The sequence below is a fragment of the Wyeomyia smithii genome, chromosome 2 (assembly GCF_029784165.1).
Source record: "Wyeomyia smithii strain HCP4-BCI-WySm-NY-G18 chromosome 2, ASM2978416v1, whole genome shotgun sequence".
Taxonomy (NCBI): Eukaryota; Metazoa; Arthropoda; class Insecta; order Diptera; family Culicidae; genus Wyeomyia; species Wyeomyia smithii.
The window spans coordinates 162554611-162576781 of record NC_073695.1 but is presented as its reverse complement, the minus strand read 5'-3'; the positions used below and the strand labels follow the sequence as shown (position 1 = coordinate 162576781).

The 22171-nt window shown below is 43.0% G+C and overlaps 2 protein-coding genes across 7 annotated transcripts in view; one reads left to right on the top strand and one right to left on the bottom strand.

The window, feature by feature from the left end:
• Window positions 1-440: 440 nt before the first annotated feature.
• The window catches only part of LOC129726019 (ubiquitin-like modifier-activating enzyme ATG7), a 134279-nt gene continuing 112548 nt past the window's right edge, over window positions 441-22171 (bottom strand). For 2 of the 6 annotated variants that reach the window (XM_055682565.1, XM_055682566.1), the window contains exons 13-15: window positions 2156-2742; window positions 1790-1978; window positions 442-1718 (exon numbers count right to left, since the gene is read on the bottom strand). The gene's annotated coding sequence lies outside the window, so the exon portion shown is untranslated. Of the gene's footprint in view, window positions 1719-1789; window positions 1979-2151; window positions 2743-22171 lie in introns of all 6 variants that reach the window. The other 4 variants (XM_055682560.1, XM_055682561.1, XM_055682559.1 and 1 more) reach the window with 4 other exon arrangements.
• LOC129720172 (uncharacterized protein K02A2.6-like) lies at window positions 19450-19875 on the top strand. The gene has a single exon (XM_055671609.1). It carries the CDS (start codon window positions 19450-19452, stop codon window positions 19873-19875), a length of 426 nt encoding a protein of 141 aa, XP_055527584.1.

Sequence of the window (22171 nt, the reverse complement as noted above, 5' to 3'; positions counted from 1 at the left end):
AACAGTCGGCTGCGAAGTCTCTGTAAAGTAAAACAGAAGGTCGAGTTCCGATACGGAATTTTTGCTTTTTTGTTCCGCGGAACTAAATCTGAATCTTTTGCGAACTTCTAAGTTCGTATGTTAAGTAAAATTCGTACTTCTGGTTGCTTGGGATCATATATCGACCAATCAGAGGCCGAATTTTGTGTTTTGACTAGGCTTGACAATCTTCAATAGTACAATAGTTTGAATAATAAATTACAATTTTATGCATTTGGGAGGATTCTTAGAAGATTTTCCAATCGATTGCTACAAGAACGGATGAAATCCATCGAAAACTAACTGATCGCGCACGATAGGACCCGTTGTATTAAAACAGCTGCAAACGACACAAAGACGGAACGGTGATATTAGACAAAACAAAAGCTGCTGTTGAGTATACGGCCCGTCGCCAGCAAGCGAACTGATGAGAAATATTTTATTGTCTATTGCTTGTGATCGTGATCGTGTAATGGAATTAGATCGCCGGCTGGGGAGCTGCGACAAACTGCGTTCTGTCGATATATTTACCTTTTGAAATTGGACTTATTTTTCACTTTTTCCGGTTTTAGATTTTCATTTCACATCCCTATGTAGCCGAAAATCCTAAGAGACGGGTAGTTCTACATCAAAAAGTTATCTCCTCTGATGTTTGGATCTCAGATTTAAAACTAAAAGACGATTTTCAAATTACCGATTTATACCAGGCATTCTTAACCCTTTGCAGTTATACAATGCCTTTTCAACATTTATTAGACCCAGCGCCGGATCTAGAGTTGTGGGGGCCCAGGGGCCAAGTGACTTGTGGGGACCCTTTTTTCAAATGTCAAAATTTCAATGAAAGAATATGTCATACAAAAATTTAAGTTGAAGAAAGGTTACAGAAGGATTGTGCTAGTAAAATTTATTTTCAAATAGATATATATCCAAAAAATTATTCGGTCACAGCCATCTTGAGTATTTTTTGCTGAATTGTGTCAATTATATCGTCAACGCTATTTTTTTCAAAATTGATTTTTCAATCTTCAGCAACGTCAGATTAACGAGCTTAGTGATGGTCATTTTGTTCCTTTGTTTATTCTAAATAAAATTTCAGTGACAGAGAAATTTCAGTTTTGAAAACGATATCTCTCCAGTTGCATTTGATACCATTGATGCTCAGGTAAATTCGCAACGCAACTTCTGCATTGGGAAAAGTTGATCAAACAATATCGCACGCTTAGCCTTGGGGCTAATAGCGGTCTCGGTCAACTAGATTTTGGTTGAGAGAATTCGTTATCGATATTGTTTTTGGCACATTTTGTATGTGTAGGATAAGAACAACGATACACCGTGCCCCAGTACTGAGTCTAGAAAATTTCCAGCTCGAAAAGATCCTCGACTCGATCGGGAATCGAACCCGATATCACAACCGTGTGGGAGAGCTAGCCGACCGACATCGCTAACCACAGAGCCACGGGGACCACTCAGGGAAAAGTTGATCGCAAATTGTTTTTCAGAATAAAATCGTACAGAAATGTCTCTACTGGCTCATTTAGTAGATCTTAACTTTGCTTGGCAAATAATACGAGGTGGATGAGCTCGTAAGCCAATTCTGGACCAAGATCGATCGGGAAGGCTTCAATCAGTTTTCTAGCACCGCTCTTCAGTGTTTCTGGGGATGCGTCCAAATCCGACAGAAAATTAAACCAGGCACATACCTTCAAAATTTAAAATATAGAAAAGAATGTAATATGCATTAGAACAAAAAAAAGAAGAAATTCAAAATTACCTGTTTGTAAGCCACTGCACGTTCTGCCAATTAAATCTTTAGTTGATTTATTACAGGACAGAAAGCATCTGATTTGAATTTTTCCTTTGGGGCTTGTTCGGTTTCCTGTTTTGTTGATTGATCTGACTCATCGAGGCGAACGTTCTTCCTTCTTGATCTTGCAATGCGATAACTTGGAGATCCAGCTATCTTTATTCCGATGCGCATGCGCAAATGCAGCGTATATATAGTGGTTTCGTAGCGTCGCAGGAAGTTATTGCACATCGCACATAGGAGTAAATTAAGTAAAAACATGATCAAAAGTCAAAAAAGCAAAAGTTTATTAACCATGTTCTACATAATCTAATTCCGAAGTGTGATACCTACTGAATCTTTTGACAGCTCATGAGCATCCAGAAATATTGTTAACCTTTGTTACAGATGGTTGAAATCGATAAAATTTTAGCTTTTTGTTGTTGCATTCGATACTCCCGTACTGTTCACTGTTTTTCAAAACAATAAAGTGCAACGTAGTGATTTATCATCAAACCAGCTATGGAGATTGTCAAAGAAGGTTAGCTTAATCAATTTGTAAACTTGGAAGACCTATAATTGATCTGAATATTGCTAGAGAACATTTTGAAAAACACAAAAATGTTACAAATGAGATTTTTTATGCGTCGTATTATATGAAGTAAGTTAAGTATCAATGAGTTTCAATGTAAACAGTCAATTGCAAAAGAAAGCCTGTATATTTCTGGTCGAACAGGCGGTATTAGATCATCCGAACCAATCCGAAGTCATGAGTTACATCATTGTGAAAATCATCGAAAAATTTCAACTTTTCAGCTCCCGGCAATGCCGTTACCTTAGTTCCTTAGATTACATTACCTCTGTCATGTAATGGATGAGTGTTCTGAGACATTCTCAATAGGTTGCTATTGAATCCGGATGCTTTGATCATTAACTCTAGGCTGAAATCCAAAAAAAACGGTCAATCTTTTTCGTCCGGAGCAATGCAAATGCTGCGAGTGAAATTTATGTACACGGACAATGATGATAATACTAGTGACTCTTCAGATTCTTCTGAGTGCTCAGATTGATTAATAAACGAAACAGTGTTAACCCCGGACCTTACTGATGTAAAAAATAGTTATGTTTCATTCGTAAAGGCTCAGCCATTTATTGTAGAAGAAAACTACTTTTGAATCCGAACTATATCATCAGAAAAGTAACAAATCACTCAAAGGTGGGTTTCCCAAATTTTCAGTCACAACTATTTATTATACTATATTTTCGATCCATGATCCGTTTTAAGTCCAAAAATCCTTCAAAATAATTTTGATCAGGTTTGATGTATTAAGTGCTCCACTGTGCGATGCACTGTAAAATCGATGTAGGATAGAACAGTAAGAAATAAATGCGAAAGCGTGGGCTAGGATTTGCAGCAGAGTTTTGTTCGAAGTTGCATATCTGTTCTGTGGCTGATGTAGAACGCGTAAAATTCAATCAAACCTCCTATCGAATATCACTTGGTACATCCAATTCTAAACCTGAAGATTTTTTCAATGGGACCGACTTGCGATCACTTTTGCTATGGGACAAACCGACTTGCCTTTTTTTCATAGTTCCTCAGAACGAAGTAATCAAAAATGTTTGTTTTATCGAAAGTTGGTATAAAAAGGAATTGATTCATAAATAAACTCAAAATTGATTGAAATGCAATTGGGACGGACTTGCCATGAGCGGCAGAATAGGTAATATAATGGTGCTTTAAGACTTTCACTATCTAAACATTTCCGTTTGTTACCTTACTGAAAATCAATTAGGTTACTAGATACCCTGGAATGTGAAGACAAAAAAATAATTGAACCGATGGAAGCTGTGAATTCCCATTAGAAGAAGATAGGCGTGTTGCTCTCATCTCTGAGCATTTTGTCCGAAACTTGGGTCCTATTTTCGTTCGACCACAACATGATAAACTTGATAACTTTGTAAGGAGAAGTTTTGAAGATGTGTGGTCTTCAACAAAAACATGTGTTTTGTATGCCTAAATGCTTCTTTAGAACATTTTCTTGTAAAATGTAATTAACAAAAGTTAAGTACAAAAAACTAACTTTTAAGTAACATTCATAGAAATTACTCTGTAACTCTGCACCCAATGAAGATAGGAATTTTATTTGTTTAGCAAAGTTTCATATTTTTGCTTGTTCTGAAACATTGCCGAATCAACCATTCCTCTATCTCTTATGGGCCATCCACATACCACGTGGACAGATTTTTAAAGATTATTAACCCCTCCCCCACCACCCCCCACCCTTGGGCAAATGCCCATATACATTCTTTTTTTTTTTGTAAGGTCCGTGGACATTCCACAACACCCCCCCCTCCCAAGCTGTCCACGTGGTATGTGGATGGCCCCTCAACACAAAAAAGGTAGTATTTTTGATATATGAAAACCTACTGTAACATATGCTCGCCGTACTCTAATATGGGTGGATTGGGACAAATAGAACCTAAAGGAGTTTATAGTACTTCAGCTTAACTTCAAGGAAAACTATTGACATCATGATTCCACTTGCCCCTTTTCAACCTATACGTTCTTGAAGTTATCGATAACATAAACTAAAATATGATATAACTTTGTAAGGAAAAGTCCTGGAGATATATGACCTTTGGCAAAAATGTGTGTTTTGTGTGCCCTGACAATTTCTCCGAACAATACTTTCGTGTAAAATGCAATTAACAAAAATTAAGTGCAAAAAACTAACTTTTAAGTAAGTTTCATGTAATATACTTTATAACTTTGTACCGAAAGAAGATAAGATTTTCATTTGTTCAACAAAGTTTAATATTTTTGAATCTTCTACAACTTTGCTAAATAAACTCTTCTCTTATCTCTTAACACAAAAAAGTTAAATTTTTTAGTTTTAGTATAGTAAACTTTTCATACTTTTTGGCAATTTGCGATTATGCGGGTCATTCATACAAACAATTGTTCCGAAGACACGTTCAAGCTAGGATGAAGGTTAAAGGTGCTATGGAATTAAGTTCCACTTTTTGCCTTATTGGACCACTGTGCAATGGCATATCGTTGACCGAATATATTTTTTTTTGTCATATTTTGTGTATACTGCTTACCAGAGTATTTTTCAATCAACGTTTGAACCAAATATATTGCGTAAAGAACGTTTTCCAACTACATCAACCAAAAAACTGCGGTAAAATCAAAACAAACTAGAGAACTGTCAAACTGTTTTCTTAACTCGAAAGTTCAAAAAAAGTTACGCGTCAGTATATTCAAGCTATGAACAGGTAGGTAACGAAGAGAAATCAGCACATCATCATTGTTTGTATTGTTTTATGTTAAAATTCTCTTCATTTATTATATTACAGGATGAAACACTTACATATGTACATTCATTTTTTTACTGGTTGTGGATTTTCATGTTCATTGCAGCGTTATGAATGATAACATATTTTATGATGAGAATCAAAACCCGGTGGATTACGACGTCAGCTCTGTGAATAACTCCGATCAGTATTCCATCGAAGCTCTCAGTGATGCCGATGACTCTTTAAAGATTTCCAATTCCACCTTTGGATCGCGATGACGATGCAGCAAACTCGATTTTCAACATAGGAAAACTGGATTGTTATGCGAAAAACATAATTGAATGTGATCGGAAAACCAACTTATCGATGTCTGCCTCGTTTGATAAGCGAAGATTTGTAGGAGAAACATCCGGGAGCCTTATTGCTTCCCAAACGCTGATTGCACTTCCGTGAACATCAAAAATCTTACCTTTTCTCCCTTTTCGTCCAAGACACAGCCAGAATCTGGGCTTCTGGAACTCTCAGATATCGTGGACTGGATTTTACAAAACTTCAATATCGCTGATCCCCTCAAAAGTTTTCTGTTGGTTTTTCTACCTACAGTTAGAACATATTTGTTGCGGTAGTTGCACACCCCTTGTTATTAGACGACTTTGTATTGATACCGACAACCTTTATTCGCTATTAGTGCGTGCTTCAAGACGGTTCAATCAGGGGTGGGCGAAACGGCTCTTTTGCAAGAGCGGCTCTGAACCGCTCACACCCCGTTCTGAACCGACTCATATGAACGGCTCATGGTTCACAATGATCTACGAGCGTTGACAGTTCGTGTTTTCTCGGTAAACTTCAGGTTCGCGCGAACCCATCAGTTCTGGTGCGCTCAAAGAACCGTTGCTCTTTTTCGTGAGCCGTTCGTTCTTTCGCTCTTTTCTAAGAATTGGTTCATATGAACGGCTCGTGAGCCGTTCGCCCATCCCTAGGTTCAATAAAAGAGTTTGGTTTAATAGCCGCTACCTTATCGGTTAGTCGCCAGCCATGCACTGCAAGCGTTTCTGTACCACAGCCATCGCCGCTTGCATTAGAAGGAGATATCGAAGCCAATTTCGAATTTTTTGAAGAGTTGGAGAGACTACGAAAAAGCCATTGGAATGGACCGGTGGTCAGCTACAGATGATCCCCAAAAGGTCAGTTTTCTCCTGGCGGTGATCGGAGAGCCAGCAAGAAAAAAATATTTTAATTTTGATCTCACCACAAACGAACAAGCCAACCTTGAAGCTGCCTTGCTAGCTATCAAGCAGAAGGTTGTAGCTAAGTGAAATATAACCATAGATCGACTAGATTCTTCTCGACTGCACAGCTTTCAAGAGAGACTATTGATGATTTTGTTTCACGTCTCAAGACTTTAGCTAAAATAGCTAAATTGGGTGCATTAGAAACCGAACTAATAATGTTCAAACTAGTCACTGCAAATAAATGGCTCCATCTTCGCACTAAGATGCTCACAATATATGATATTGAATCCTCGAAAGCAGTTGACATGTGTAGAGCAGAAGAGATAGCAGCCAATCGATCTTTAGAGCTAGGAATGCCGAATACTTATGCGGAGGTTAAAAAGTTACAGAAGGCCAAAACAAAGTTACCTCGCTGTAAGTTTTGTGGTGATCAACATGAGTTTGCAAAAGGTGTCTGCCCAGCGTTTGGAAAACATTGTCATCGGTGCAATAGTAAAAACCATTTCGAAAAGGTATGCAAAATAAATAAGAAGTCACGCAAACAGAAGCCACGACGAGTTAAAAAACATCAACGAGAAAACAAGCGAATCAGAGGAAGATTCTTTCGTTGGTAATGAATCGGAGGAGGATTCAGATCACGAATACGAAACCAGAAAAGTTTTCGATAGTACGTTTAAAGGAGGAGGTGTTTCAGCTCAGTTAGACCTGAAATTTGCTGGTGCTTGTCAATCAGTAGTATGCGAACTCGACACAGGAGCGAACACGAGCCCGATTGGCCATGCTTGCTTTTCGAAACTTATTGGGAACGAAAATCCACCACTATTGCCTTCCGAGTTCCGTCTACAAAGCTTTGGTAGAAATCCCATCAAAGTTTTGGGACAAGTTAATATTCCATGTCGTCGGATGGGAAAAGAATATAGTTTGGTGCTACAAGTAGTCGACGTACATCATCGCCCCTACCAGAGTTGCCAATAAAATTTTTGATATACCTGAAAAAGGCTGAAGAAAAAACTGGGAAAAACTGGATCCTAAATAAATTTTTAAAAAGCAAAAAAATGATTGTGAGAGAGCTTTTTTGTTATGAGGATTGAATCCAGTGTGAATTTTAGATACAGTAAGTAAAGAGATAACTCTTTGCAAAAAATTACTCATTTTAATCAGAACTGTTTTGTTTTGGGCCTACATTTTGTTAAAATTATGGATTGAAAAATTTAAGAAAATAAATAGTTTTTTATGGTCTATTAAAATCTATTTTTGTTTGGTTTTATCTCAACCATGTCATGCAGTCTTTTATTTGACCATGTTTCGTGCGAGAAGATAGTATACTGAAAATGCTGTTAAGAATTGTCATAATAATTTATCAATCTACAAAATTTACATTTTAAAAATATTTCCGAAAACCAATCGGAGCTTGAGTGAATAAAAAACTGGATAAAACTGGCAAATATCTGAAAAAACTGGAAGATTTTGGGAATAAACTGTTCGACTGGATCACTTGAAAAAAACTGGAGGAATCCAGTTTAAACTGGAACATTGGCAACTCTGGCCCCTACTATCTGCAAAAGTGTGTCGTGTACTAGACTTAGCTAAATTCTGCAAAACAGTTTCTCTGAGCGAACCCAAATCGTCAACATCATACAGCAATTTGCTCAACGTTTTTCGCATCGAAGCTCAATAAATCGTCGATGCACACAAAAGCCTATTTGTCGGATATGGAAAACTGCACGCAAAAGTTGGATGGTGCGAAACCAGTACAAAATTGTGCGTTTTTAGCGCAATTGTTGATGTAACTCGGAACCAGTACAATGATTGCGTGTTGGGCATAACGCAATTAATGCTCTAGCGTTTCTCCGATGTATTTGGCAGCTCCAAACTACTACACCTCAACAGTTTCAACTGGTATCAAGCAGCATTGCAAAGCGAGCGAGAAGCAAAACCATCCTCCTCCTTTCTGCTTGAGGACGAGACATATGCTACGCTTTTCAAGTCTTTTGCACACACGCTTTCGAGATACTTTATCTTCTTCATGCATTCCTCTGAGTAGCAGCAAGCACGCACCGACAGTATGAGTGAGACTAACAACACTATGGTATCAAGTATGTACAGCACGGGTGTCTCGCTCATTTCGTGAAGCAACGAAATATCGCCTTGCGCGTCGCAATCCGAACCGAAAGAGAAGCGAAAGAGCAACCTGCAAATTGTATGTGATGTGTCTAGTCTAGTCACTAATACACTCGACGTGAGAAATAAAGTGTCGGTATATGATACATATTCTGATTTCATTCTATGTCAATGTATTCGCAGTACAACTGTTGCGTTATGCGTTTCACACATTTATTGTGCGATTTCTGTGCAACATTTGTGCGAATCGGGAAGACACAATGATTGTACAAGACTTCAACTTTTGCGTGTAGCTGGAACGGTATCACTAGAATGCGAGGTAAGTTAAAACAAGAATTGCTTTCTTTCGAAAAAGATGGAATAATTGTAAAAGAACCGCAACATACCGATTGGGTTAGCAATTTGGTTTTGGTTCAACGTGGAAACGCGCAATCAAAAGACATCCGAATTTGCCTAGACCCCGTTCCTCTCAACAAGGCACTCAAGAGCAGTGATGGAAACGAAACGAATATGATGCAATCGTCGATGACACCCCGTTAAGCATATAGACGCGAGGCATACGGACGCGAGGCCGAATGGACGCGAGGCCGAGTGGACGCGAGGCCGAATGGACGCGAGGCCGAATGGACGCGAGGCCGAATGGACGCGAGGCCGAACGGACGCGAGGCCGAATAAACGCTAGGACACAAGGCCAAGGGGAAGTGATATGGAATGTGTTATTATCGTCATCATCAACACAGCATTCGATAACATGCATTTCGCTTCAAAGTGTCATTTGAAAAGCAATACACTCGCGGCCTTCGGCCGACTCGCTGTCCGAGCGAATGCTGTCCTTACTCGCTACCGCTCGTTCGGACTTAACTAAGGGAAGAAAACTCTGTTTGAGTAGACCTAGCATACCAGTAGATCAGTCGTTTGGGTGCGAGAGGCCGCCGCTTCCGACGGCGGGTCGGCGGCCGGCTCGGACTGCGGAAACCACGGCGGCTTAGTGCCGCCTCGTTTCCTTGCCCTCGATTATGCGTCTTCGCCGCATGATTTCAAGAAAGGTATTATACCCAACTTAAACTCTTTAGGAATATAATAACACCTGAACTACATAATTGGATATCATGCGATCGTACAACATCGCATTCGGCCTCGCGTCCATTCGGCCTTGCGTCCATTCGGCCTCGCGTCCATTCGGCCTCGCGTCCAATCGCCCTCGCGTCCATTCGGCCTCGCGTCCGTTATGCCTTGTGGCAGTATGCCTCGTATCCATTATGCCTCACATCCATTTTGCCTCGCGTCTGTATGCCTAGCATACTATGCCTACCATCCATATGCCTAGCGTCCATATGCCTCGTGTCCCGTCCCCGCAATTGTCGTTTATTCATCATATGTGCACTTCACGAAGTGTACAGGCCGAGACTAAACTCGAATCCTCTCAACCCATAATGGAATGATGATAGGGTGCATAGGTTTCTCGGAGAAAACAAACACATGACTAGACTACATCAGCTCTGAGAAGCGATTCGATCGTTGCGTTTGTCTCTCCATAGGCCGGTAGTTACGGGAAGAAAGGATAGCAACAGGAGAAAATCATGTCGCCTGAACAGCAGCAGAGGTGGGGTGCGGTGAGAGGGAATGTGTGGGGGAAGGAACTACTTCGGCAGCGGTTGAGTTTAAGCGAAAGTAGGAGAGCATACACTGTCATTTTCTTTCTTTTTCTGACAAAAAATCATATTCATGAGTCAAAAGAATAAGGATATAACAAGTTCTGATCGCTCTCTGTAACAGAGACGAATAACTTCATATACCGAGTTGTGCACATTGAGAACCGCGTATTGTGGTGTACACTAATGAATAGAAATATATCGTTAAGAGGAAAGCAAAAAGAGTGCACCAGCACCGATACTTTGTATTTCGCATACTGACGACGATGTCAACGCATCCTAGGCTTGTTTTATACGTATTCATTAATCGCTAGAGGTGAATTTTTTTTCTTCGCTGCTCAAGAGACCTCATTTGCAGTTCATAACTCTTGATGAAATTCGTCAAGAGCTAGGTAAAGCAAAAGTGTTTTCGACAGTGGACACCAGATAAAGATTTTGGCATGTCGTTTTGGATGAGCCTAGCAACAAGCTAACGACATTTTGGACTCCCCATGGTCGGTATAGATGGACACGGCTTCCAGCATTTCTTCCTCTTCCAAGATTTTCTAAATGAAATTGCTGGAAGTAATCCAAGGACTTGCCGGAGTAGAGTGTATCACAGACGACCTGCTCGTGTATGGGAAAGGGAACATGTATGAAGAAGCATTGATCGATCACAACAAAACTTGAGAAACCTTCTGTCCAGACTTGAGCAACGTAATGTTAGACTAAACCATTAAAAACTAAAATTATGCCACTTTAGTACCCTTTTACGGACACGTGCTTAACAAGGTTTAAAGCCTGATGAAAGCAAGATCTCAACTATTCGAAACTTTATCACTCCTTTAAATCGAAAAGAAGTTCATCGCTTTATCGGTATGATAAATTATTTGAGCCGTTTTATCCCGAATCTTAGCATGCATATTACAAACATGCGGAAACTGATATCTAATTCCGTTAGTTGGCAATGGACTGCAGTTTAAGAAGGAGAATTTAAACGTAAAAGATTTGGTATCGGATATTGGAACACTACGCTACTACAACATGAACCTGCCGATAACCATCGAATGTGACGCTAGTTGTTTCGGTTTAGGAGCTGCCATATAAACTACAGGATGGAGTAATTGGATACGAATCCCGAACGTTAACTGCCACAGAAAAAAATGTGCTCCAATAGAAAAAGAATTACTGGCCATTTTGTTTGCTTGCATCCGTTTCGATCAATTGGTTGTGGGGAATCCTAAAATTCCTATTAAGACGGATCATCGGCCACTCATAAATATTTTTCAGAAGCCACTGTTATCAGCCCCGCGTCGACTTCAGCACATGCTGTCAAATCTTCAGTGATATACATTAACGTTGGTATATGTGACTGGCAAAGATAATGTGGTTGCTGATGCTCTATCGAGGGCCCCGCTTCACGACGATGTTACTGTAGACGCATATGAGAAGAGCAACATATACAAGGTCTTTGAAGATTTGGGAAATGTCAAGATGAGCAATTGCCAAAGTATTTCGGATACTCGCTTGAGCGAAATAATGCAAGCAACAGCAAAAGACTCGACGATGCAGCTCATCATCGAATACATCCTGAATAGTTGGCCAACATCGGCTGACCAAGTGCCCGATAGTGTGAAGATTTATTTTCGTTACTCGCAAGAGCTGTCCACCCAAGACGGACTTATTTTCCGTAACGATAGTGTTGGGTTTGTGTGTTTTCCGGATAGCGAATACAAATCTCGCAGCAGGTGCAATGTGAACAGCTTCAAACTAGAAGTAGGTTTTTATTTAACATCATATTTGAACTTAATATACCCGAAATATACATTTTAGTATTCCTTCTGCAGCTCTACCCAAGTTACAAACTCTCCACTCAAAAGGATCTCACTTAGGCCTCGATTCTGTAAATCAGAATTGTTTGTCTAAATACCACCCGTCTGACATCAGTTCTACTCACGGTAATATCGCTCTAAGAATCGGCTGATTCGCTTTATTTTCCTGTACCTATTTTAATTAAATTAAGATCACTCTAAATAAGCCACATCGTAATTTCTTCTTCGATAAACCTTTTTCTCCGCCTCAACTTTGTTTACTTTTCCTCTATTTCCGTTCTGACAATTCGCTTCTCTCTATTTGACATTTCTCCTATCTTCTTAACTACTCTCTAAACGATGCCACCTGGGCACGACCAGTGCGACCAGAACATTCCCCGGCCCGTAACCCTGTTCCGGAGTTCGCTTCCGGTACAGAGTTACCTTCACAGATCTCCCTCACAGCCGTAGCTCGCTTGAATCTGCCACTTTTCGTTCGAACTCATGCTTGCCGAATCCTTCCATCTCCGGACACGATAGGCGTTTCCACCACTCCTCGAACCCAACATTTCCGGTTGTCTCCATCTACGACATATACCAGATCTCCAGCTTGCAGCGGCCTGGTTTCACCGAACCACTTGGTCCTCGGATTCAGCGATGGAACATACTCTTTAATCCAGCATCCCACATCACGCTTCCCAGCTGCTGCGAACGCTGAAAAGCGTCCCCAAGGGCCACTGCAGGATGCGGCGTCGGTAAACTTCCACAAGGCTGATTCGGTGGAGCACCCTTCATGAAATGGTTCGGGGTGAGTGCCTCTGCTTCGTCTGATTGCTGCGATACATAGGTGAGCAGCCGTGAGTTCATTATATCCTCCGCCTCGATAATCGCAGTTTGCAGAATCTCATCCGTGAGCCGCCTTCCATCGTCTAGAGCAACCAACACTTCCTTCACGGAGCGCACGAGACGCTCCCATACACCCCCCATGTGCGGTGCCGCGGGAGGGTTAAATGTCCACTTCGTCCTTGCATTCGTCAGCTGATCTGCACAGTCGTCTCCGATGCACCGAACAGCTTCCACAATTTCCTTGCTGGCTCCTCGCAGATTAGTTCCGTTATCGGAGAAAAACCCGGCGACCGATGAATCGGTGAATTGCCATCAAGCATGACTGAGTTGTTAGTCCATGTGCCACTTCTAAGTGGACTGCGCGTGTCACCAGGCATGTAAACAGCGCGATCCAACGTTTTTCTGATCTGCGGCCAACAGTTACATCGAACGGTCCCAGATAGTCGACGCCGACGTAGCTGAATGGCCGAAGATACGGCGTGAGTCTCTGCACCAACAGCGGAGCCATTCGTGGGACTTGCGGACGACAGCGACGAACCTTGCACCACACGCACAGCGACGACACCTTTCGAACAACTGCATCCACGTGCGGAATGTAATATAGCTGCCTCAGCTCATTCTTCACTGCTTGACGATAGCCGTGTCCGCTTCTCTCATGATAGTGTTGCACAATCATCCTCGTATTCCTATGGTCGCTTGGCAGGATCACTGGAAATCTCAGATCAAAGGGAAGGAACTCTGCCCGCTCGACCCGACCTTCCATTCGAATCAGTCCATTTCCATCAACCAACGGCGTCAGCTTGTACAACGGACTGGACTTCTCGATAGCCATCCATTGACTTGGCGGACGGTCTTTGTTCTTCTTAAGCACGGACAGTTCGTCGATGAACCTATCTGCTTGCGCCATCTTCATCAGGAACAGTTCCGCTTTTTCATATTCACTTTGCCGCAATGGTGCGCGGACCGATGCAACTGGCCTCGACTTTATCAACTTCGCCTGTCTGTCCGTTGCTCGCAGCGCTTCGATCGCCAACCCTTGAACTTTTCTCTTGCAATTCGACACAAAGTGAAATACGCAAGCCATTGCGCGCACAAGAACCGTCCATTTTGAAAACCTGTATGCGTCCACTATAGTGTCTAGTATCGTCACATCGTGCAGCAAAAGATGAACGCGTAGCTTCTCGGTCGTATTCGCCGGTGGCAGTTCTTTCATCGGCCACTCCCTCTCGCTCTTCTATAAGAATGCAGGTCCTTGAACCCACGTACTGTTTGGCTGCATGTTCGTATCTTTGCCCCACTTCGTTAATTGATCGGCCACGTTGAATCGCGTCGGCACCCAGCGCCAATCCGTTATCTTCGTTCGGCTCAGTATTTCACCAATCCGAAACCCAACAAACTGCTTATACCGGCGCTGATCGGAACAAATCCATGACAGTACAACACTTGCGTCGAGCCAATAAACCACTCGCTCAATCTTCAAGCTGTGACTCTCGATAATCGTCTGTGCTAGTCGCGCTCCGAGGACAGCAGCTAGAAGCTCCAGGCGCGGGATTGACAGTTGCTTCAACAGAGCCACTTTTGACCGGCTCATAACCAGCACACATTTTTCCTCTCCTCGCACGATGGCGCGAACATATACCAGATCTCCAGCTTGCAGCGGCCTGGTTTCACCGAACCACTTGGTCCTCGGATTCAGCGATGGAACATACTCTTTAATCCAGCATCCCACATCACGCTTCCCAGCTGCTGCGAACGCTGAAAAGCGTCCCCAAGGGCCACTGCAGGATGCGGCGTCGGTAAACTTCCACAAGGCTGATTCGGTGGAGCACCCTTCATGAAATGGTTCGGGGTGAGTGCCTCTGCTTCGTCTGATTGCTGCGATACATAGGTGAGCAGCCGTGAGTTCATTATATCCTCCGCCTCGATAATCGCAGTTTGCAGAATCTCATCCGTGAGCCGCCTTCCATCGTCTAGAGCAACCAACACTTCCTTCACGGAGCGCACGAGACGCTCCCATACACCCCCCATGTGCGGTGCCGCGGGAGGGTTAAATGTCCACTTCGTCCTTGCATTCGTCAGCTGATCTGCACAGTCGTCTCCGATGCACCGAACAGCTTCCACAATTTCCTTGCTGGCTCCTCGCAGATTAGTTCCGTTATCGGAGAAAAACCCGGCGACCGATGAATCGGTGAATTGCCATCAAGCATGACTGAGTTGTTAGTCCATGTGCCACTTCTAAGTGGACTGCGCGTGTCACCAGGCATGTAAACAGCGCGATCCAACGTTTTTCTGATCTGCGGCCAACAGTTACATCGAACGGTCCCAGATAGTCGACGCCGACGTAGCTGAATGGCCGAAGATACGGCGTGAGTCTCTGCACCAACAGCGGAGCCATTCGTGGGACTTGCGGACGACAGCGACGAACCTTGCACCACACGCACAGCGACGACACCTTTCGAACAACTGCATCCACGTGCGGAATGTAATATAGCTGCCTCAGCTCATTCTTCACTGCTTGACGATAGCCGTGTCCGCTTCTCTCATGATAGTGTTGCACAATCATCCTCGTATTCCTATGGTCGCTTGGCAGGATCACTGGAAATCTCAGATCAAAGGGAAGGAACTCTGCCCGCTCGACCCGACCTTCCATTCGAATCAGTCCATTTCCATCAACCAACGGCGTCAGCTTGTACAACGGACTGGACTTCTCGATAGCCATCCATTGACTTGGCGGACGGTCTTTGTTCTTCTTAAGCACGGACAGTTCGTCGATGAACCTATCTGCTTGCGCCATCTTCATCAGGAACAGTTCCGCTTTTTCATATTCACTTTGCCGCAATGGTGCGCGGACCGATGCAACTGGCCTCGACTTTATCAACTTCGCCTGTCTGTCCGTTGCTCGCAGCGCTTCGATCGCCAACCCTTGAACTTTTCTCTTGCAATTCGACACAAAGTGAAATACGCAAGCCATTGCGCGCACAAGAACCGTCCATTTTGAAAACCTGTATGCGTCCACTATAGTGTCTAGTATCGTCACATCGTGCAGCAAAAGATGAACGCGTAGCTTCTCGGTCGTATTCGCCGGTGGCAGTTCTTTCATCGGCCACTCCCTCTCGCTCTTCTATAAGAATGCAGGTCCTTGAACCCACGTACTGTTTGGCTGCATGTTCGTATCTTTGCCCCACTTCGTTAATTGATCGGCCACGTTGAATCGCGTCGGCACCCAGCGCCAATCCGTTATCTTCGTTCGGCTCAGTATTTCACCAATCCGAAACCCAACAAACTGCTTATACCGGCGCTGATCGGAACAAATCCATGACAGTACAACACTTGCGTCGAGCCAATAAACCACTCGCTCAATCTTCAAGCTGTGACTCTCGATAATCGTCTGTGCTAGTCGCGCTCCGAGGACAGCAGCTAGAAGCTCCAGGCGCGGGATTGACAGTTGCTTCAACAGAGCCACTTTTGACCGGCTCATAACCAGCACACATTTTTCCTCTCCTCGCACGATGGCGCGAAAATACGCTACGCAACCGTACGCTGTCTCGCTTGCATCAGCGAACACATGTAGCTGCAAATCCGATATCTCATCTGACCTGGCTTCCCCGAAATAACTACGACGCAGCTTGAACGACTCGATACTTCGCATCATCTGCACCCACCGCTGCCCTCTCTTAAATGACATCTCATCAATTTTAGCATCCCAGTCACATCCGGTACGCCAGAGATCTTGCATGAGCATCTTGCCGCATACGGTGATCGGAGTGAGAAAACCCATAGGGTCGAACTGTGCCATCACGAAGCTGAGGACTGTTCGCTTTGTTGGATACACTGCGGTATCGAGGACTATCTGGAACTCTGCCTTCGACGTGGTAGCGAAACGGAAAACGTCTTCAACCGGTTCCCAGACGATCCCCAGGACACGTTCGTATTCCGTTCCCTTCTCCCGAGAAAAATGGACTGCTTCGTCTGCACTGCGCTCGCCTAGTGCCTCCAAAAACTTCGTCGAATTTGACACCCAGTTGCGTATGTGGAAACCACCACGTGCGTGGATGTATCTTACTTCCTGAGCTCTCTGGATCGCCTGCTCAACAGTGTCTACGCTGTCGTAGTAGTCAGCCGCTTGGCGACCTCTTCATCCACCAGAGTAGCGGACGGCCCTTCGTCTAAAAACGCCACAGTATCGTACTGCCGATTGCCCACGTGAAGCGTCACCTGCATCATGCGAAAGATCACTGGAGAATCCGTGTCTTTTACTACGTTGCACTCTGCTTTCTGCAATTGGACCGATTCTTCCACACGATGCCGCAGCGGATGATGGTTTTCCTGACAGTTCCGGATCGAGCATCGGATCTTCGAAAAACATCGCCCGTTACCGTGCTTGTTCAGGCAGAGTTCGCATAGTTTCTGCCTGCCGATCTCCCTTAACCGCTCAGCAACGTTCATTCGTCTAAATTCTTCACAGAACTTGATGAGGTGACCCGAACGCTTACAAATCCAGCACGCCTTGCCAGTTATCTCGCTTCGCAGTCCTTCATTCCGCTTCTGCTCCGAATCATGAACATGGACGAACTTCTTCTTTTTTAGGATACCTTTCCCATATCGCACTGGTTCGTTCACCGGAAACGCATCGAACTCTGTTACTTCAGACACATCTGATACGATCTCGTTGGTGAAATTAGTGAACATCCTCAGAGGACTGTCCACCTTGTTTCGCTTGAAACGAATCCAATCTAGCTTATAGCTCGGAGGCAGCTTGTCTACTAGCTCCTGCACCAACATCGGGTTATTCAGGTGGTCGTTCAGATGAGCGGCCTCCAAATGGTCGCACAACTGTTTCACCGTGATCCCAAAATGTATGAAGGATTCCAAACGGTCCGCTTTCGGTGATGGTGCACTCCTCACTTTTGCCAGCAATGTCTTAAGCAGCTTCTCCAGTTTCACGAGCCGACTCCTTACGGCTTCCAGCGCGTCTCCCATCAGACAGTCTTGAAGCCGCTTCAGGTTTTCGAGATTCGAGAATCCGCAAGCTTCTGTCGCGAACTCGAAACTACTGATGAACAGTGGCCAGAATTCTGGTTCTCCTCGGAATTTCGGAAGACTCTGTGACACTGCTTTCCGGGCAGCCAATTGGTCACTTGTTAGCCGTCCAATGCTGCACCTCGGTCCGCCGTCTTCTTCCAAATTCATAGAGTTCACGGTTCTATGCGAGCGTACACTGTGTGCTTCTTCCCCATTGTCACTCCCAACACTAATATTTTCTGCGTCTTCTGCCGTCTTCAACTGACTGGGAACTTTTTTTACCCGATCCTCGCCCATCGAATTTCCCATCAAAAACGCGCCCCAAAAGTCGTTTGTCTGTCCCAAAGTGTCTCTCTCATGCAATTGTCTCACTTTGTCCCTGACGTGTTCATCCGAAATACCACCGACTATGCCGTTCTGCTCCTTCAGCGCGTTGACGTATCGGGCACTTTGCTCCCTCTGCTTCCGGATTTCGTCTCGCTTCTTCAGGTATTTCCGTTCGGCGGCAAGTTGATCGTCCAGCTTCTGCTGTTCGTACTTTTCCACTTCACGTTGGAATTGGAGTTCCTCCTCACGCATCTCGCGCTCCAGCTGCTTTTTCCGGTCTTCCATCTGCTTCGCGAAAACATTCCTCATCTTCTGTTCCTCGTCCGACTGCTGATCGGCCAAATCGGAGACGGAACCAGAGTGATTCGAGCCAGAATAGTTTGATCCGGATTTCTTCGAAGATTTCTTGTTTGCCTCAGGAACTTTCAGCTGGTTGCCGAACGGTGCACACTGTGGGCAGTACCAATTTACCTTGGCTATTTTCTGGTCGACACCAGCACAAGAAAAATGAGCCCAAAACTTACATTCTCTGCACTGGACCCAATTTACATCCTCCGATTCGTCCTCCTTCTTGGCGCAATACAAACACTTCTCATCATCCCCGAACGATGTAGCCATCTTTTAGGTTATGTCCGGAATAAAATTTTGAAGTTTGTTGGGTTTGTGTGTTTTCCGGATAGCGAAAACAAATCTCGCAGCAGTTGCAATGTGAACAACTTCAAACCAGAAGAAGGTTTTTATTTAACATCATATTTGAACTTAATATACCCGAAATATACATTTTAGTATTCCTTCTGCAGCTCTACCCAGGTTACAAACTCTCCACTCAAAAGGATCTAAGTGAGCCTCGATTCTGTAAATCAGAATTGTTTGTCTAAATACCACCCGTCTGACGTCAGTTCTACTCACGGTAATATCGCTCTAAGAATCGGCTGATCCGCTTTATTTTCCTGTACCTACTTTAATCAAATTGAGATCACTCTAAATAAGCCACATCGTAATTTCTTCTTCGGTAAACCTTTTTCTACGCCTCAACTTTGTTTACTTTTCCTCTATTTCCGTTCTGACAATTCGCTTCTCTCTATTTGACATTTCTCCTATCCTCTTAACTACTCTCTAAACGATGCCACCTGGGCACGGCCAGTGCGACCAGAACAGATAGAATCCTGGTATCGCAGCCGTTGCGTAGCAAGCTCATTGATATCTGTCACGCAAATCATAACGGAATTGAAGCTACGTTGAAGCTGGCTCGAGGTAATATGTTTTGGCCAGGAATGAATGCTCAGATAAAAGAAGCTATCCAGTCGTGTGCAACATGTGCTAAATTTGCTGCATCCCTGTCCAATCCGCCTATGATGACTCACGGCATTCCAGTGTACCCTTTTCAATTTGTTTCCATGGATGTGTTTTTCTCTGGCTACCAAGGAACTAAGAGAGCATTTCTTGTGACTGTAGACCATTACTCGGATTACTTTGAAGTCAATATCTTGAAAGATTTGAGACCTGAATCAGTTATAGCCGCCTACAAGGAGATCTTCGTCCGTCACGGAAAGCCACAAATTATACTAACAGATAACGGTACGAACCTCGTTTGTCGAAAGATGGAAGAATTCGCCATCGAATGGGATTTTCAGTACACTACATCATCTCCTCATCACCAGCAATCTGACGGGAAAGCGGAGGCAGCCGTGAAGATTGCTAAACGTTTACTGAAAAAGTCAGGAGAGTCGGGAATAGATTTTTGGTATGCTCTTTTGCATTTGGCGGAATATACCCAATAAAATAGATTCCAGTCCAGCGGCCCGTTTATTTTCGAGATCCACGAAGTGCGGTATACCGACATTGGTGAAGAATCTATTCCCAAAGGTTGTCGAACATGTTCCGAATTCTATCGAGGCAAACCGGAAGAAAATTCAAGTTCGCTATTACAACTCAAGTAAACATCTACCTAATCTCCAAGTTGGATCGCCAGTATATGTGCAGTTAAATCCAGAAATTTCGAAAAAATGGTTTCGTGGCACTGTATCGAATCGCTTAAGTGAACGTTCTTTCCAAGTGGAGGTGAATGGTGCAGGTTATCGCCGCAGCTTGGTCCACATTAAACCCTGCAATGATCTTACCACAAATCCAAATTACCGTCTGCCGAAGTGAGATTGTGCCAAAAAAGGATACATTTTTGTTCCTTAGCTTGTAGTGTACACATTAAGGCAATGAGTTTGATCCAAATCACGTCAATGCACACTTAAATGTTAAATTAACGACTGCCATAAATATGGGTAAGTTACAACAAACTATAATTTCGCTAAAATTAAATGAACTTTGGCCTAATCTCACCCCTTCTATAGGGGGAGATTGTGCCAAAATCAAAAAGTTGAATTTAATAACATGATAAAACAGTAAGTATACTGCCGTTCCAAGCATAGTTGTCCCAGCGTGCATAAGGTTTGTGTAGAACGGCAGTATAGGGACGACCATAAACAACGTAGACTATTAAGGGGCTGTAGGGGGTTGACCAGAAACTACGTTTCATATGAATTATAGAAAAATGTATGACTGTATCAAATCGATATCTGAAGTAACCAGTTATGAGAACATAGCTTATGCACAGTCTCTGTACACATAGTGGCGTCTCCAGGTAGCTTATAAAGGGAAAACATTAGGACATAAAGCCTGAAAAGACTTTTCGTTTAAATGATTATGCGCCATTGACCACTGTATATTCCATTGGAGATCTCGGAAACGGCTGGAAACGTTCCCACAACCCTTCTTCCTCGCTTCAAAAGTCATCAGTTTATTTAGAATAGGTGTACAAATTTTTGTTACATTTCATAAGTAATATCAGTAATATATCAGTAATATATTGTAAATTTCCATCTAACAGTTGTTAGCTTACTGTTCTTAAGCTTCTAGTCATTATTTCAAATATTACCATAGCTAGCCAACACACCCTATGTAAACAATGCGAGTGTTTTGGTGTACACTGATATAATTTTGTCGTGAATGTGAATTCCGCACACTGTACCGTTCATTATTGCTTGGCACAATCTCACCCCAAAAGGGCTCGAAATGTGTACAGTTTGGAAAAACATTATTTTCTGAGTCAACACGGGTTCAATGCATAATCTTTTCTCAACACGTTGGAGACGACATCCTAACGTACCAACTGAGCAGTAAGTTGATGTGATTTCTTGATCGGGTTGGTTTGCCTGGGATATTTTTGGATAACGTGATTTGCGCATGTTTTTTACCCTGTACTTTGAAACATTATTTGAGGGGTTATATACCTTTTTAGTTTTCAAAAAACCGGAAAAATTTTATTACATTATCTTCAAATACAACATCTTGAGAACATTTCCACAAATTTTCATAAAGATCTGAGCAATAGGATGAAAGTTAGAGCGATTTGCAACGCGCCTCGCCACGGCCGTATAAGCTAAACTTGAAACTTTACACGCGATTATCTCGGAATAGTTTTTTTTTCCGGAAAATGACTTTGCCGTGATCCTGATTGCGGGAAAACTACTGAACCGATTTCCTTCATCTTTTTTTTAAATTTTCGTTATAAAATTCGCCGGTCCTTGAACGATCGCTTTTTGAAACATACACTTACATTTTGCCGCAAAAAAATTTTTAAAGCTATTTTTCGGACTCAAAACGTGCATTTTTTGGGAAAAACGTTCCCGTTTGCACTGAAAACAAAATACTCATAAAAACGATCGTTCAAGGACCTGGCACACTTCTAAACTAATGAAATAATATGAGTTTTTTGATTTTGGTTGATCCGCTGAGTCTCTATCAGGATCACCGCAAGCCTCTGCAAAAAATAGCGTTTCGGGGAAACGGCCATTACTCCAGTAATAATTGGTATATCTCAAAATCAAACGTATTTTCTTGTTGTTGATAAACTGTACTTTCAGAAAAATACCACTTTGATGCAATGAAAATGGTGCTATGCACTTAAAAATAAATTCAAACTTCCCTCATTATTCTCGACCAAAAAGGTATATAACCCCTTAAGTGAAACAGTTCACTGATATTATCTATATTCCATTTGAAGTTGTGAATAAACGTGACAAA